This window comes from Eutrigla gurnardus, assembly GCF_963514095.1.
Source record: "Eutrigla gurnardus genome assembly, chromosome: 4".
In the NCBI taxonomy this organism is placed as follows: domain Eukaryota; kingdom Metazoa; phylum Chordata; class Actinopteri; order Perciformes; family Triglidae; genus Eutrigla; species Eutrigla gurnardus.
In genome coordinates, this window is record NC_139918.1 from 11,506,020 (window position 1) to 11,523,178 (window position 17,159).

At 42.1% G+C, this 17,159-nt stretch overlaps 2 protein-coding genes across 2 annotated transcripts; one reads left to right on the forward strand and one right to left on the reverse strand.

Annotated features, from left to right (window-relative positions):
• Nucleotides 1–622: 622 nt before the first annotated feature.
• Nucleotides 623–2,285, reverse strand: LOC311012376 (tripartite motif-containing protein 16-like; the record flags this gene model as incomplete). The annotated part of the gene is made up of 2 exons (XM_084007830.1): nucleotides 623–820; nucleotides 955–2,285. 2 exons carry the CDS (start codon nucleotides 2,283–2,285, stop codon nucleotides 730–732), a joined length of 1,422 nt encoding a protein of 473 aa, XP_083863956.1. The 3' UTR covers nucleotides 623–729.
• An 11,024-nt stretch (nucleotides 2,286–13,309) lies between these two features.
• LOC311012975 (tripartite motif-containing protein 16-like) lies at nucleotides 13,310–15,688 on the forward strand (the record flags this gene model as incomplete). The annotated part of the gene is made up of 1 exon (XM_084008826.1): nucleotides 13,310–15,688. The coding sequence occupies one exon, from the start codon at nucleotides 13,310–13,312 to the stop codon at nucleotides 14,975–14,977; it is 1,668 nt and encodes a 555-aa protein (XP_083864952.1). The 3' UTR covers nucleotides 14,978–15,688.
• Nucleotides 15,689–17,159: the final 1,471 nt, after the last annotated feature.

Below are 17,159 nucleotides of genomic sequence, written 5' to 3' on the forward strand. Positions count from 1 at the left end.
TTGTGTCCCATCATGGCCAAGGAATAAAAATACTTGTTTTATGGCTGTCTTTGAGTTTACAAAATAGCATTTTTTTGACATAAGAATTTCAGTGTCTGTGGTTTGATTGTAGTCTTAGAAAATGTTGTTTAACTTCAACCAGTCTGACTAAATGAGGTTATCGTTAACTACACATTGTGTACTTAATGTGATTCATTATATCTAAATTAAACAAAAACCCCTTCATGAACAAAAATGGAAAAAAATGTGCGAAAATATTGAGCTTTCAGAAATTTATTGCAGTTTCAATTTCAAAATACCAATATTGTAGTTTCCAGTACCAATGTAACTTTTTTTTATCATAAACATGATCAACTAATGAATGCAGTTGTAAATTTCTTTCCAAATTGTCAAAGTGGTGAGAACAACGATGAAGGAAGATCTGGTGCTCCATCTCTTAGGAACCGCAGTGGAAGAGAAACAACCAGCAACATGTGCATCAACACACATCTTCAGTCAAATACTACAGAACAACTGTGTAATGTTTGTTTGACTGCTGATCTCAAAGCAATGAAGAACCAACAATCCAATGGGTTGAAGAGTTAAAAGACTGAATTCAACTGTTAACTGACTTCTGTCTATTTGAGTTTACAGAGCACAACAGATTGCCCGTAACAGAAATCTAAATAAAATCCAGCATGGAGAGGCTCAGTGAACCTGGTCTGGACTCTGTGGAGGAGAGTCATGGTCTTAGAGACGCTGTAGAAGGACAGTATACCTGCTCCGTGATCCAGGTACACTCCTACTTTGGAGGACGGAGGACCTGAGATGCGAGTTAGGACTTTGTTGTGAATGAGATTATATCTCTTATTGTCACTTGCTAATGCCCAAGATTTATCACTGTATCCAAACCCAACTTCTTGCAGGTTACCTTTTCTGATGTTACTCTTGTATGCGACTGCTATAAAAATGAACCCCCCAGTGTTCTCCACCTCCCAGTAACAGCGTCCAGTCAGACTCTCTCTACTCAGGACCTGATTCCAATCTTGGAATTGGTCTCTGTGATTACGAACGGTCTGTCCTGGTACCGTCATTGTTACTTTCCTGTTCCCCTCAGATAATATCAAGTCTCTGTGTGCCGTGTTTGGATCCAGTGTGAGTGCACATGAATATTTTAAGAATTCAGCTCTGGTCCTGGGCTCTGGTTGCGGCAGTGAAACAACTACATCAGTCCCTTTAGCTAAGACCTTCATCCATTTCTCTGTCAGAACATCATGCAGGTCATCTCTGACCGCTGACACAGCCGCTGTCACGTCCTCAAAGTTGCGCAGAGGACGGGTGTTGATGCTGGATGAGTGTGTGGACTCACTGAGTGGTGACAGCAACGGGTAGTCGTGTAGAAACTGGTTGTGATCCTCTGTGTGTGAGAGCTTCTCCAGCTCAGCGTCTTTCCTCTTCAGCTCACTGATCTCCTGCTCCAGCTTCTCCTGAAGCTCTGTGACTCGACTCAATTCAGTTTCCTGCCGGGATCTGACCTGCTGCTTCACGTCAGAGCGTCTTTTCTCCATGAGACGGATCAGCTCAGTGAACATCTCCTCACTGTCCTCCACTGCTTTATCAGCAGAGTGGTTGATAGCCTCCACCTCCTGTTGGAGCAGCTTCACATCTTTGTCTCTGTCCTGGATTCTCTGCTGGATGTTTAGTCGACTCACATCCAACTCTCTCTGCCTCTCAGTCCTTTCTGCTGCAGCTGAGACTGTGTCGTGGCCTTTGTGTTCCTCCACAGTGCAGAGATAACAGATAGACTGCTGATCAGTACGGCAGAACATCTTCATCACCTCATCATGACGAGAGCACACGTTCTCCTGGAGCTTGTTGGAGGGCTCCACCAGCTGATGTTTCTTGAATGCTGGTGATTCATAATGAGGCTGGAGGTGTTTCTCACAGTAAGAGGCCAGACACACCAGACAGGACTTGAGGGCTTTCAGTTTCCTCCCAGTGCAGAAATCACAGGCCACATCTTCAGGTCCAGCATAGCAGAGACCAGCAGGAGCAGCTTGGAGTCCAGTCTTCTTCAGCTCCTCCACCAAAACTGCCAACATGGTGTTTTTCAGCAGGACAGGCCTCGGTGTAAAGGTCTGCCTACACTGAGGGCAGCTGTGGATCTCCTTCTTATCCCAGTAGGTTTCAATACACTTCATGCAGTAGCTGTGTCCACAGGGAATAGTCACCGGGTCCTTCAGTAGATCCAAACAGATGCAACAAGAGAAGGTTTCCTGGTCCAGGTTGAGTCTTTTCTGTTCCATTTCTCCTCTCAGTGAACAAAGAGTTTCTCTAAACAAAGTCAGCAGCAGCTCTGACCAACAGGCAGAGACGAGCTGTTTTTATAGCAGGAGATGGAGGGAGGGGTTACCAAGGTTTCTGGTAGTCAGAATTTGATTGGACCGCAACAGAGCGGGGGCGGGCCCTTTGAGGTCATTGGTCGGTCGGTCGGTTGGAGCGTCCCCATTGGCTCGTTCAAAGAGAGAAAGAGCTCCAAATCCACATGAACATAAGTGCCTATTGTGGTGTAATTAAGTTTATGGGGAAAATGTAAAACTACTATGAGAGAATAACAGAGACAGTTAACACAACAAGGTACAGTGTTGTTGTTGAGAGCAGAAGAGCATTTGTCAGTCAGTATAATAGATAAAACAAGAATTCAAGAAGTCAAAAAAAAATTGGTAGATTTGAGTCATCAGACTACAAATTCAGGACTAATTCACTCACAGCTATGAGGCTGTTTGGAGTTCTCATCTCTGACTCCTCACCTTTCATAAAGACTCCTGCTATGTATTGAAATGGCTGAATGGATTTCTTTATTAGCTGTTCTCCTTTTGATTCTCACTGATTAGAGGTTTTATTTTAGTGTGCAACATAATATCAGTCATGTTTCATAGAAGTGTTGAGGTTGATTTTGGACTTTTTCTCATGTTTCCATCTCCTGAAGTTCAGGTTGACCACATTTGAAGATTTTATGTCAGGTGATGTTTACACATTTACATTTCAGATCAAATAATGAAGTGTGCTTTCTGTTGATTAGTTGTGAAACGAGAGGATGCTATGAATGAAATGACATCACAAGTAAAGTGTATCAATACTACAGATCGATGGATTCAGTCACCAAAAGAAGCAGATCTGGTTCCTTGAGTCCTTCTGGATTGGGGTCTGCTGTTTGCTGCTGAGCAGGTAAAGTCCAGTGGTTTCTCATGACCAGCCAGTTAACCTCCCTCTCCAGGATGGACAAAGTCCTCCTTGGTGTCAACACTGTCCCATTTTCTTTCAAAATGCACAATTCCTTCAGGTCGTTGTCCAGGTGCAAGTGGTGAGTGGAGTTTAGGTTTGCAGTCGCTGATCAATGTGAGCCTCTTTGAGACGAAAGCAGAGTCGTCTACTGACAACAACTCACTTTCTGGTCACCTCCTTTGAAATGTAACGATGTTTGTTCGGACAATCAAGTGATAATTATGTATGAAAAATACATGCATACAATGAGTCACAACAACAATCAATGGAAGTGAGTGTGAAAAGCCCAGTAGGCCTAATCCACTGGGGAAATTCTCCCACGACCACCGAGGCAACTCCAGCCAATCAAGAGGGATCAATTGCTCAGTTTGCATTCATGTCATCAACATGCAGGCAGCAGTCTCTACTATCCATATCAGAACAAATTTGCCATTTTTAAAGACTTTTTCTTGTCACAGTGACCTGTTATTCTGAAGTTTGACAGAAGTTTTGAAAATTCCTATTTTTTTCTGGTGTGTGTCAGGAGGCATGTTTGATCCTCAGTGGGAAATTATATGTAATCCATAAATCAAATAAAATGTGATGCCTTACATTCAAAGTGAATGTGAAACATGATGCAAATCCAGATAGTGTCCCATCATGGCCAAGGAATAAAAATACTTGTTTTATGGCTTTCTTTGAGTTTACAAAATTGCATTTTTTGACATAAGGATGTCAGTGTCTGTGGTTTGATTGTAGTCTTGGGAAATATTGTTTTACTTCAACCAGTCTGACTAAATGAGGTTATCGCTAACTACACATTGTGTACTTAATGTGATTCATTATATCTAAATTAAACAAAAACCCCTTCATGAACAAAAAGGGAAAAAATGTGTGTGAAAATATTGAGCTTTCAGAAATTTATTGCATTTTCAATTTCAAAATACCAATATTGTAGTTTACAGTACCAATGTAACTTTTTTATCATGAACATGATCAACTAATGAATGCAGTTGTAAATTTCTTTCCAAATTGTCAAAGTGGTGAGAACAACGATTAAGGAAGATCTGGTGCTCCATCTCTTAGGAACCGTGCAGTGGAAGAGAAACAACCAGCAACATGTGCATCAAAACAAATCTTCAGTCAAATACTACAGAACAACTCTGCAATAAAGCTAAGACCTTCATCCATTTCTCTGTCAGAACATCATGCAGGTCATCTCTGACCGCTGACACAGCCGCTGTCACGTCCTCAAAGTTGCGCAGAGGACGGGTGTTGAAACTGGATGAGTATGTAGACTCACTGATCTATCTCTAGTTTTTGATTATGTGATTGTTTCGTTTTTTTGCAGTGATGTCTTCAATTTGTGTAGTAATTGCATGAACTAAATGTTCTCAGTGTTTTGTTTGAATCTCCCCTGGCTGATGGAACATGCACTGCCCCTTTAAGAGAAAAAACACCTCCCGATGGAATGTGTGACGGCTTTATAACCCCGCCCCCATGTTCCTGCTGCTCCACTCTGCGCACGCGTGGTCTTGCCCCCTCCCTCTCGCTGATGTGCAACTGTGAATAAGGGCGGGCGCAAACGACCAGGAAGTAAAGGTTTCGAGTCTCAGCACGAGCTAGTGTTTGTGAAACTCTCACGCAAAATGGAGCCGAAAAGGGCTAAGCTGGAACCGCAAACCTTTCCTTGCACCATCTGCAGGGATCCAGTGGAGGCTCCGGTGATTATTCCATGTGATCACCTCTATTGCATGACGTGTATTACACACTTCTTGGCTAATAAGGCGACCTACTATTGCCCTGTGTGTTTGCTGCCGTTCTCACCGGGGCCTGACCTCGTGGCAACCGCTGCGTGTGACGTCCCAATTGCAGTAAAGACCGCGAAAAACTCTTCAAGGAAGAGAATCAATCGCAGCATCTACATCAGAAAGACAGACATGGAGCGTCTTCCGCGGGAACTGAGGATTAACAACGAGCTTTCTACTAAAGCAGTGGCGGACGCTGAGGAGGTGTTCGCGGAGCTGATCCGCCTCATGGAGAAAAAACGCGATGACGTGAAGCAGCAGATCAGATCCCAGCTGGAGGCGGAAACGAGTCGAGTGACCGAGTTTCGGCAGAAGCTGGAGACGGACATCAGTGAGTTGGAGGAGCTCATGCCCCTAGAGGATCCCGACCTGCGCCGAGAAAAGTTCTACTCATTTATAAGTCTGAATGAATATATCGAGTTACCCCGGGCCCGCGGCAAAGTCCGGAATCCAAGATATGCTAAACACTTGACTGCGGCCGTGTCAGAGGTCAGAGACATATTACAGGGCGTCTGCGTAGACGGCAACAAGCCAAAACCGACAGTGACTCAGGTGGAAGCTATCACAGTCCAGCTCACCGAGCCCAGGACCAGACCTCTATTATTGGAACATGCACGTCAAATACACCTGGACCCCAACACAGTCAGCAGCATTATGGTATTATCTGAGGACAACAGTCGAGTAACGGTAGTGGAAGAAGAACAGTCTTATTCTAATCACCCAGACAGATTCTGCTACAGTCAGGCCCTGAGTGAAGAGAGTATGACGGGTCGTTTCTACTGGGAGGTGGAGTGGGAGGAGGGGAGTACCAAGGCAGTTGCTGTGGCTGTTGCGTACAAGAAAATCAGCAGAAGCGGGTACAGGTGTCCTTGCATATTTGGATTAAATGAAAATTCTTGGTCATTCGTATTTGACGGCACCAACAGATTTAAATATCACCACAACAAACAAAGAACTCGCATCACAGGTCCTTTCTGCAATAGATTGGGAGTGTTCGTCGATCACAGTTTAGGTATTCTGGCCTTCTACGCCATCACCAAGAATGCCACACATCTCATCTGCAGGATCCAGACCAAGTTCACCGAGCCTCTCCATGCTGGAATTGGCTTTGATGACCTTGGAGGCAGTGCTCACATCTGTGACCTGAAGGAGATTGGAGACATCGAATAGAGGAAATTGGGAGACTATTGCTTTTGTTAGGTTTTTTTATTTTTTTTCTTAGCTGAAAATAAATGTGAAATCGCAACATCCCTGTTTTGCAACCTTCTTCATATGCTTATTACTAATTGACTGATGGCTGTTCTTCAAGACCTTGTTTAGCTATGTTGATGGGAAACTGTTTGATGTGTGTGGAGTTGGCCTCTTGGAAACCAGTATTGTAATAAAATGCTAAATAACAATCTCAGAAGTGATTTGGGAGTGTTTTTATATACATCACTCGGTATTTTCATTGTTAGCTCTGACCTGCAGCACACTGGATTTGAACCCTGTGACGGATGCTTTCGTGGCTTTATTTGTTTTATTTATTTCAGCCGCGTACTCGCCTGAATCTCTGCCCTCTGTTTTGTCTTTGATCTTAAAAAAACAAAAACAAGTCCAACTTGCAAAATCTTACTTAAGTAAAGGTACAGAAGTATTTTCTGGATACTACATTTCAAGAAATTTCTTTACAGAAAAACAGTAAATGTATTTTACATCAACATTTTTAGTTAATTCAGATGCATCAATGTAAATGTTTGAGATGGAGTTGGGTATCCAGCGGGTCTCAACCTCGGGGTCGAGTCCCTCCAAAGGGTCACAAGATATATCTAGGGGCTCATGAGATGACAGTAGAGCTATGTGGGTTTTCTGTTTACTGTGATTTGTGAAACACTGCAGGTGTACATGAGAGGGTGAAACTCATTGGTGGAGCTGCATTCATGGACATCAGAAACATATCATAATGTTAACACACATACATATAACACAAACATGGCACTTTAGGTGAGATCCCCACTTCTCAAGGTGTTCAACCAGTTCAAGTTCTGAAATTTCACATGAATGTAGATTATAACTGATCAAATCATGATTGTCCATGGTAGATGAAAGTAAACATCTCCACCACTATGGCTGTGTGAAAGTCTCAAAATATGAAAACAAACAAATTCACCTTGTCTGAAGGACAATAACAAAACAAGCAAAAATTGCTTTCAAGTGAAAATAACTAATGATGTAATAAATGAGAGCGTAAAAATGTCAGATACTAGTCTTTACAGATATATGTGTGTGTGTGTGTGTGTGTGTGTGTGTATACTATATATATATATATATATATATATATATATATGGTATGTATATATACAGTATACTGTATATATGGATATATATATATATTTGTACTCTATCTGACTAAATTACGGTAAAAAATAGAAAATTAAGTGAAATATTGATATATAGCATACAAAAACATAAGTCAAAGTGTATGGTGGAGAGTGTCCTCGTGGGCACAGAAGGACTAGTGCCGAGGGCTGCACTGAATGTATGCATGTATTCATCATGCTGTTTACTCTTTATGTCCATTAAGACCTCCATCACATCGCGCACGTGTCTCTGCATCCCCCTCTTCCTGCTGGTTGAAGGGCTCGCTGTAAGGGTGCTTGTACCAGCAACATTATGACGAGCCTTGTAAGTGTCATTGGAATTTGACTCCGGCTTTATGTCGCTCTGAAATCACACACACCATAATAGACATACAACTAAAACAACGATTTCAAACTGAATAAAAGGTAAACATTTGACAACTATTTACAGATATAAATATAAGTAATATATAAGCAATAAATAAAGTATATATACACAGGACACTGATATTTAAACAGTGCAAATCTGTAGAGTGCAAAAAGGTGCAGGAATATATATGAAACATTTAATTTAAAGGTGTATGAATATTACTTGTTATAGGAAGAAACTCTCCTGTGTCTGCTGGTTTTGGCGTGCAGTGAACTTTCCTGCCCGTTTCCTGACTCGGGAGGTGTACAGGTCCTGGGTGGATGCAAGAGCAACCCCACCTTCCTGCACAGCAGCATCACCAGCACTGGTTAGGGCAGTGCAGCGATCTGAGCCTGGCTCTGATCACCAAGTCACACAAGATGCAACACTGGAATAACTGAAAAAAAAGCTTTCAAAGCTTCAACGCTTCAGTGACAGTGACATCTGGTGGACAACTGAAGCCATAGCAACCTCTCAAGTGCACGACTGAAGCTCTGACACCGTTTCAATCCCATGTCAGCAATACAAGTTTAGAAAAGACTGTGTGGCCATTTACGTGTTTTGTTCATTCATACTCGCCCATACTGTAAAACATCCCAGATTAAGCCAACGGATAAATCTAAATGATATGAAGGGTTAAATGTTGGTTAAGGGTTCATATGTGAACTCAGAAAGATCGTTTTTGTATTAAGTGTTTTACACCAGAGTCCAGATAATAGTTTGTCATGGGAGAAGTTGTATGGTTGAGGAGGAATGTTTATGCCTTTTTCACATTTTGTATTCAGTTCAAATAAAGCTCGCCTTTTGTTTATCCCTATCTCGCCCCCTTGTCCGATTAACTGCATTTGGGTCCTCCTCGCATAGTTTTCCCTTTTTTACCCGTTGTGACATTACTGAGAAAACTGGCCAAATAGATTTGCAAATCTCACCTCACCTCGCCTCACCTGAAAGAAAGGAAACACAATGGTGCTCATTTGCATCTCAGATAAGCTCTCATCCCTACAGATGTCAGTGATATCTGGTATCTGTTAGCCTGCAGGGCACAAAGTACTGTAGTGGTTTGAACAATGGTTGTCAAAAGCAGTTATCATGTAGGTAATGTTGATGTAGTGTTATTTTCGTTAAGCACTTTACTGGACAGAATTAGAAGGTACTTCATTGAAATGGAAATGCTTAAAGTGACACCTTAGAGTCAGCACGTCTTTCTGCAGGCAGCAGTCATTCCGTTGTACACAGCCCTCTCTTTAATCACACAAGGGCAAGATGATCGTGTTGCTTCATGACCACTTCTATTCGATTTTCTATCATCCGGGAGGTTTGCACCTGAAAAACAGATATTACTTAACTGCTTAATTGCTAATAGTCCTTCGTATTACTTCACATTACAAGCACTCAATTTGAAATACATTTTTACACATATAAGCTTCTTAGCAGACTTCATGTAGAGACGCCAAACTGAGGCCTTAGACACATGGGTTGGCGGCAACTTCACGTGCCAATCCTTATGCCCAGGATGTCGGCCAGGCAGCATGATGGCACTATCTTCTGCATAGTTTTTTTTTAATAAATTCCACAACTCTGTTGATATGTTCACGGCTGATGAACCAGGCTGGCTGTGGCTGTGAGTGCTTCTTCCTTAACCGTTGTCTTGCCCCATTCTCCTCAAAGTCTTTGATTACATCAGTCAGGGTGCCTTTGCCAATTCTAAAAAAGGAAAACAAAGAAGTTTCACATCATGTGTCATGCTAACAGGCACCGTCAGGTGACTCTCCGAGGCCATCCACACGTACCAAAACAAACTTTTTTTCTCCGTTTTGCCTTGGCGTTGTTTCAAGAAAATCTGCGTCCAGACGAATCCACTGAAAAGGAGAGGGGCCAAGATGGCTGCCGAGTAGGTTCACTCTCGCTGAGCTCTTGCACCAAACTTTATTAGACGGTGAAAAATGAGGAAACTCCAGTGAAAGTGACTTCTTTGACAACTGAAAGCCATTTAATGCCGAACCTGGACAGGAAAAGATCTCATAACAACAAAGCCTTCTCCTCCGAGGCTCACCCAGGTAACATGCTAATATACTCGTGTCACGACTATGCTAGCCCCGTGCCACCAGTAACTGTTACCATGGCGGCAGACGAAGATTTTCCGCAGCTACCTGTGACTCCCTGCAAATCCCCAACTGCTAAAAAAGCGCTGTATAACCCCAAACAGTGTTCCACCTCCCCAGACAACGCCATTATCTCTACCCTCTCAAAACTCATCAACGGGAGAGCTGACTCCTTCGAAAAGCTAGTGAGTGAAAACTCGACAGCAACACACTTGAAATAGAGGGGCTAAAGAAAACTCTGTACTTTGCATGCAGTGAAATTAAGGACATACAGAAAAAAATGCTGAATGTTGATTCACGTCTCAAAGAGGAAGAAATGAAAGTTATCAACCTCCAAACACCTGTGTGTGATGGACTCCTACTCAAGACAGTAGAACTTGAAACTTCATGGCGTCGCCAAAAACTCAACAGAGAATGTGAAAGCAAAAGCCATGGGAGTTTGCCAGAAGATCCTCCCAGATGGTCAGAACATCCCTCAAACTGCTATTGACGCTGCTCATCATCTTGGAAAATCATCTTCAACCCACTCCACACCGAGACCCATCATCATTCGATTCTCCCTGAGGTCCTACAGAGATGCCGTATGGAAGTCTGCAAAAAACCACCCCTTCATGTGTGACAACAAGCTCCGTTTTGCTGAGGATCTCTCTCAGCTCATCAAAGAAGCCAGGATGAAGACCTGGCCCTTGATAAAAAAGGCACGAAGTAAAGGTAAACCTGCATTTTATGTCGGTGCATGGGCCTTCATCAATGGACAAGAAGTTACTTGAGGTAATGTGACTGATCTCAGCTGAGTTTTTCCATATCCTGCAGGTTACATAGCTCAGTTCTCTATCCTATTAAAACTGACGAACAGTTATATCATTACAGGGGAACTGAGCAAACTCGAACATTATAAGTCATTGTGGATTTCTTTTTTCCTTTTTGTTTTTCTTAAAAAATATTTCCCAATACATATTGGATACTTCCCCATTGACTTAATTTATTTACCAATATTTTGAAGGATCACCTTTGATTTGGGAACTATAACACGTTTAGTTTGCTTGAGAAATGGTAATTAAAGATATCCACAATACATTCTTACTAGTAAAAATTATATTTTAAGATATCTACAACTTTGATTGTACTAGTCAAAACTAAATTTAAGATATATAAAAATCCTTAAAAAGTATAAGTGGCCGTTTTATCATTTAATAGCTAAACTGGATATGTATTGCAGATATCTGTAATTCAATTCTTCCTAGCCATTCATGTGTATTGGGCTGTATCTGAAATGTTCTTTATGACTAGGAAGAATTGAATTACAGATATCTGCAATACATATTCAGTCTAGCTATTAAATGTTAAAACGGCTTGCCATAGGTGCCGCTCTGGAACCAGTTTTCCTGGCCTGTCTGTGGAAACAGGAAGAACTGGTTCGGCTGCGAACCGGCCCTCAAAATGCCTCGGTGGAAAAGGGCAGAGCTGGTTTCAAAAAAGTGCTTTTTCATGCAGCGAAAATGCCGGATCCATATAGACGGCCGGCCGAAACGCACAAGACTTCTGCGTTTACGCACAAAAAAACGTTTCCATATGGGGGGAAGTTTGTGATGCCAATGATTTAGCAACTAGCCTATTGTCCTCAAGTAGGCTCGTTACTAAACTATTAGCATCACAGTCAATTCAAGCAATGCTAACAGGCCCCTTTGATTCATACTATCCTCCAGTAGGTAGGTGCTAAATCATTAGCATCACTCAATTCAAGCAATTCAAGCATTATTCAAATTAATAGCAGATGCTCGCTTTACTAGCCAAAAACCTCAAATTACAGCTTAGTTTTGATGTGCATATCATTTTAAAACGACAGTAGACTACTGAGCTAGCTAAGGTATAAACATGAAACAAACAAAAAACGAGATAACAGTTTGTAATCCCTGTGACTTTGAATGAACACAATGCAAAGTAGATAACTTGGATGAAACTGAAAAGTATTCCTGCAGACTTCATTGCCTCTGTAAAATAAGTTGGGGCGCCCTTTCTTTTCGTCTGCCGCTTTTTGGTGGGTGTGGTCATCTGCAAAGTTACTACTTTACATCTGTTTGCCTCGAGATGTCCAATTATTCGCATGTCCTTCTCCTCCTGAACTTCAGGAGATGGAAGCATGAGAAAAAGTCCAAAACCAACCAAAACACTTCGATTAAATATGACTGTTGCCAAAACCAGCCGACACAAAGACAGCTTCTTCCCCCAAGCTGTCACTCTGTTGAACACTCAGAAATAGCACCACCCTTACACTGAACAAAGTGAATCAACTTTGTTCTGCTCATCTACCTCATGTCATGTTCACTTCAATCTTACAGTTACAATATTGTTATTAATACATCATCGTTGCACTGAACTGCCTTGCACTATATTTATATTTAATCTTAAAACTTGGTCTAAACTGACACTGCACTATTCCCACCCTCTTTTCAATTGCATATTGCATTCTGCGTCTTGTCTGTGCCTGTTGGGGTGTCCACGACCATGGCAACCTTGACAGGGACAACAAGGCGGCACTCCCCCTCCGGACAATTGTATCATCCCACCCATAGCATCTATTTATCTGTAAATGTATATACTGTATTTATTCATTTATTCTTATACATAGCTTACTGCCTTTATTCTATTTCTATTTTTTCTATTTTTTCTATTTCTATTTTTACTGTTTTTTTTGTGTGTGTGTTGTACTCAAGAGCAAAGGTTAACCGGAGTCAAATTCCTTGTTTGTTATGCAAACCTGGCCAATAAAGTTGATTCTGATTCTGATTCTGATATTATGTTGCACACTGAAATAAAACCTCTAATCAGTGAGAATCAAAAGCAGAACAGCTAATTAAGAAATCTATTCAGCCATTTCAATACATAGCAGGAGTCTTTATGAAAGGTGAGGAGATAGAGATGAGAACTCCAAACAGCCTCATGGCTGTGAGTGAAATAGTCCTGAATTTGTAATCTGATGACTCAAATCTCCCAATTTCTTTGACTTCTTGAATTCTTGTTTTATCTATTATACTGACTGACAAATGCTCTTCTGCTCTCAACAACAACACTGTACCTTGTTGTGTTAACTGTCTCTGTTATTCTCTCATAGTAGTGTGACATTTTCCCCATAAACTTAATTACACCACAATAGGCACTTATGTTCATGTGGATTTGGAGCTCTTTGTCTCTTTGAACGAGCCAATGGGGACGCGCCATTTGACCAACCGACCAATGATCTCACAGGGCCCGCCCCCGCTCTGCTGCAGTCCAATCAATTTCTGAATACCAGAAACCTTGGAAACCCCTCCCTCCATATCGTCCAATGAAACACAGCTTGTCTCTGCCTGTTGGTCAGAGCTGCTGCTGACTTTGTTCAGAGAAACGGTTTGTTCACTGAGAGGAGAAATGGAACAGAAACGACTCAACCTGGACCAGGAAACCTTCTCTTGTTGCATCTGTTTGGATGTACTGAAGGACCCGGTGACTATTCCCTGTGGACACAGCTACTGCATGAAGTGTATTGAAACCTACTGGGATAAGAAGGAGATCCACAGCTGCCCTCAGTGTAGGCAGACCTTTACACCGAGGCCTGTCCTGCTGAAAAACACCATGTTGGCAGTTTTGGTGGAGGAGCTGAAGAAGACTGGACTCCAAGCTGCTCCTGCTGGTCTCTGCTATGCTGGACCTGAAGATGTGGCCTGTGATTTCTGCACTGGGAGGAAACTGAAAGCGCTCAAGTCCTGTCTGGTGTGTCTGGCCTCTTACTGTGAGAAACACCTCCAGCCTCATTATGAATCACCAGCATTCAAGAAACATCAGCTGGTGGAGCCCTCCAACAAGCTCCAGGAGAACGTGTGCTCTCGTCATGATGAGGTGATGAAGATGTTCTGCCGTACTGATCAGCAGTCTATCTGTTATCTCTGCGCTGTGGAGGAACACAAAGGCCACGACACAGTCTCAGCTGCAGCAGAAAGGACTGAGAGGCAGAGAGAGTTGGATGTGAGTCGACTAAACATCCAGCAGAGAATCCAGGACAGAGACAAAGATGTGAAGCTGCTCCAACAGGAGGTGGAGGCTATCAACCACTCTGCTGATAAAGCAGTGGAGGACAGTGAGGTGATGTTCACAGAGCTGATCCGTCTCATGGAGAAAAGACGCTCTGACGTGAAGCAGCAGGTCAGATCCCGGCAGGAAACTGAAGTGAGTCGAGTCACAGAGCTTCAGGAGAAGCTGGAGCAGGAGATCAGTGAGCTTAAGAGGAAAGACGCTGAGCTGGAGAAGCTCTCACACACAGAGGATCACAACCAGTTTCTACACGACTACCCGTCGCTGTCACCACTCAGTGAGTCCACACACTCATCCAGCATCAACACCCGTCCTCTGTGCAACTTTGAGGACGTGACAGCGGCTGTGTCAGCGGTCAGAGATGACCTGCATGATGTTCTGACAGAGAAATGGATGAAGGTCTTAGCTAAAGGGACTGATGTGGTTGTTTCACTGCCGCAACCAGAGCCCAGGACCAGAGCTGAATTCTTAAAATATTCATGTGCACTCACACTGGATCCAAACACTGCACACAGAGACTTGATATTATCTGAGGGGAACAGGAAAGTAACAATGACGGTACCAGGACAGACCGTTCGTAATCACAGAGACAGATTCCAAGATTGGAATCAGGTCCTGAGTAGAGAAAGTCTGACTGGACGCTGTTACTGGGAGGTGGAGAACACTGGGGGGTTAATTTCTATAGCAGTCGCATACAAGAGTAACATCAGAAAAGGTAACCTGAAAGAAGTTGGGTTTGGATACAGTGATAAATCTTGGGCATTAGCAAGTGACAATAAGAGATATGAACTCATTCACAACAAAATCTTAACTCCCGTCTCAGGTCCTCCGTCCTCCAAAGTAGGAGTGTACCTGGATCACGGAGCAGGTATACTGTCCTTCTACAGCGTCTCTAAGACCATGACTCTCCTCCACAGAGTCCAGACCAGGTTCACTGAGCCTCTCCATGCTGGATTTTCTTTAGATTTCTGTTACGGGGAATCTGTTGTGCTCTGTAAACTCAAATAGACAGAAGTCAGTTAACAGTTGAATCTTTTAACTCTTCAACCCATTGTGTCTCCATGTTTGCTGCGGATTGTTGGTTCTTCACTGCTCTGAGATCAGCTGTCAAACAAACATTACAGAGTTGTTCTGTAGTATTTGACTGAAGATGTGTGTTGATGCACATGTTGCTGGTTGTTTCTCTTCCACTGCGGTTCCTAAGAGATGGAGCACCAGATCTTCCTTCATCGTTGTTCTCACCACTTTGACAATTTGGAAAGAAATTTACAACTGCATTCATTAGTTGATCATGTTCATGATAAAAAAGTTGCATTGGTACTGTTAACTACAATATTGGTATTTTGAAATTGAAACTGCAATAAAATTCTGAAAGCTTAATATTTTTGTTCAATTTTTTTTTCTTGTTTCTTGTTTTTTTTCATGAAGGGGTTGTCGTTTAATTTGGATGTAATGAGTCACAATTCAAAATGAACCATAGATGCCAGTTTTGACTGCCTTTTTGAAAAATACACTATTTTCTAAAAAGAATTTGACTAGAGTCACCGGTTGACCCATCTGAATAATAAGTGGGAAGATTGCGGTATGTGAGGATTTGGATTTTATTTTAATTCCAAAGGCCCAGGTGACTTTATCAGAATGCATAGTATCCTGGATCCATGTAATAACTGGCCTTTAAAAAGAAAAATCTGCCTGCCTCTATGGGAGGTTAACATAGTGCACCCTGTATTTTAATGAAGAACATTTATTTCTTTACGATACATTATTCATTCACAAAGAAAATTGGTGTCCTAAAAGGATTTTTCCTAATTTGTTTAATTAAGGCATTAAGACCAATTCAGAAAAGATGATTTTTTTATTCCTCTTTAGCATAATTTAGGCATGGGGTGCCTAAACGTATGCATAGCACTGTATATGTATGTATGTATGTATGTATATTTATATATGTATATGTATGTGTGTGTGTATATATATATATATATGTATATATATATATATATATATATATATATATATAAAATGATCCTCAAACAGCATCTACGTGTAAAATAAATAATTCATATCAGTAAAAGATGTTGGCTATAGATAACTATAACGGGTACTAATAATAATGACGATGATGAAAGTAACTGTGTATGTATATGTATGATTTAAGCACAGTTTCGATCTTAAAGGGGTAGGATTAGATAAGTTTATACTTCTTCCTACTCCTTTTCATTCATGTAAATTGAATTTTTTTTTCTCTGACTTGCTTTCATTATTTCTGTTTATCTATTGTTTAATTTTGTTTATTCACGGCTTACTTATTGTTCCTTCATATCGTACTATTTGCTATTATTTATTATTAGTAGTATTTATTTTCACATTTACATGATCAAAATAAATAAAATCAAAATGAATGCAAACTGAGAAATTGATCCCTCCTGATTGGCTGGAGGCAGTGGCGCCGCCAGGATTCAATTTCAATGTACGCACAGAAACGGCAAAATACAACGTATATCATGGTGATAGGCCCCGGTGCAAATATTTTTTTTGTGCCCTCCATCCCCGCCCTAAACACAAGCGCATGCTTGTGAGCACTCCACGCACGCACACACGCTTGGACACACACGCACAGTACGGTATGATAACTCTCCCGGCCTGGGGAGAGAGACATGCATCGGCTCGGCCCACAGTGCTCAGCAGCAGAGAGGTGACGAGACTAGAGCCGAGCTGTATTGTGTAGTGGAGAGGGGCCAACACAAGCTATGCGCAATTGCGCACACACGCGCGATCGTCCTCTCAAATGCGGCTGCGTCTCTCCAGGTCACTGTGTGAGAGAAAGAAAAGCTCTGACTTGCTTGGGCAGACGTTGTTTGGTGTCACCCGCTGAAATTTAAATATCTAGCCCACCTTCAAAAAAAGTAAGCACAGTGCGTACAGGATTCCGGCTGGCGACGCCACTGGCTGGAGGTGCCTAGTTGAACAGAAGGTGAGTTGTTGTCAGTAGACGACTCTGCTTTTGTCTCAAAGAGGCTCACATTGATCAGCGACTGCAAACCTAAACTCCACTCACCACTTGCACCTGGACAACGACCTGAAGGAATTGTGACCGGCCACGGCACACGCCACACCAGGAACAAGTCTCCCCAGAAGCATTTTGAGTTATTCACTGATTCTAAAAGTGTAGTTTCTAAGCTTTCAAATGATG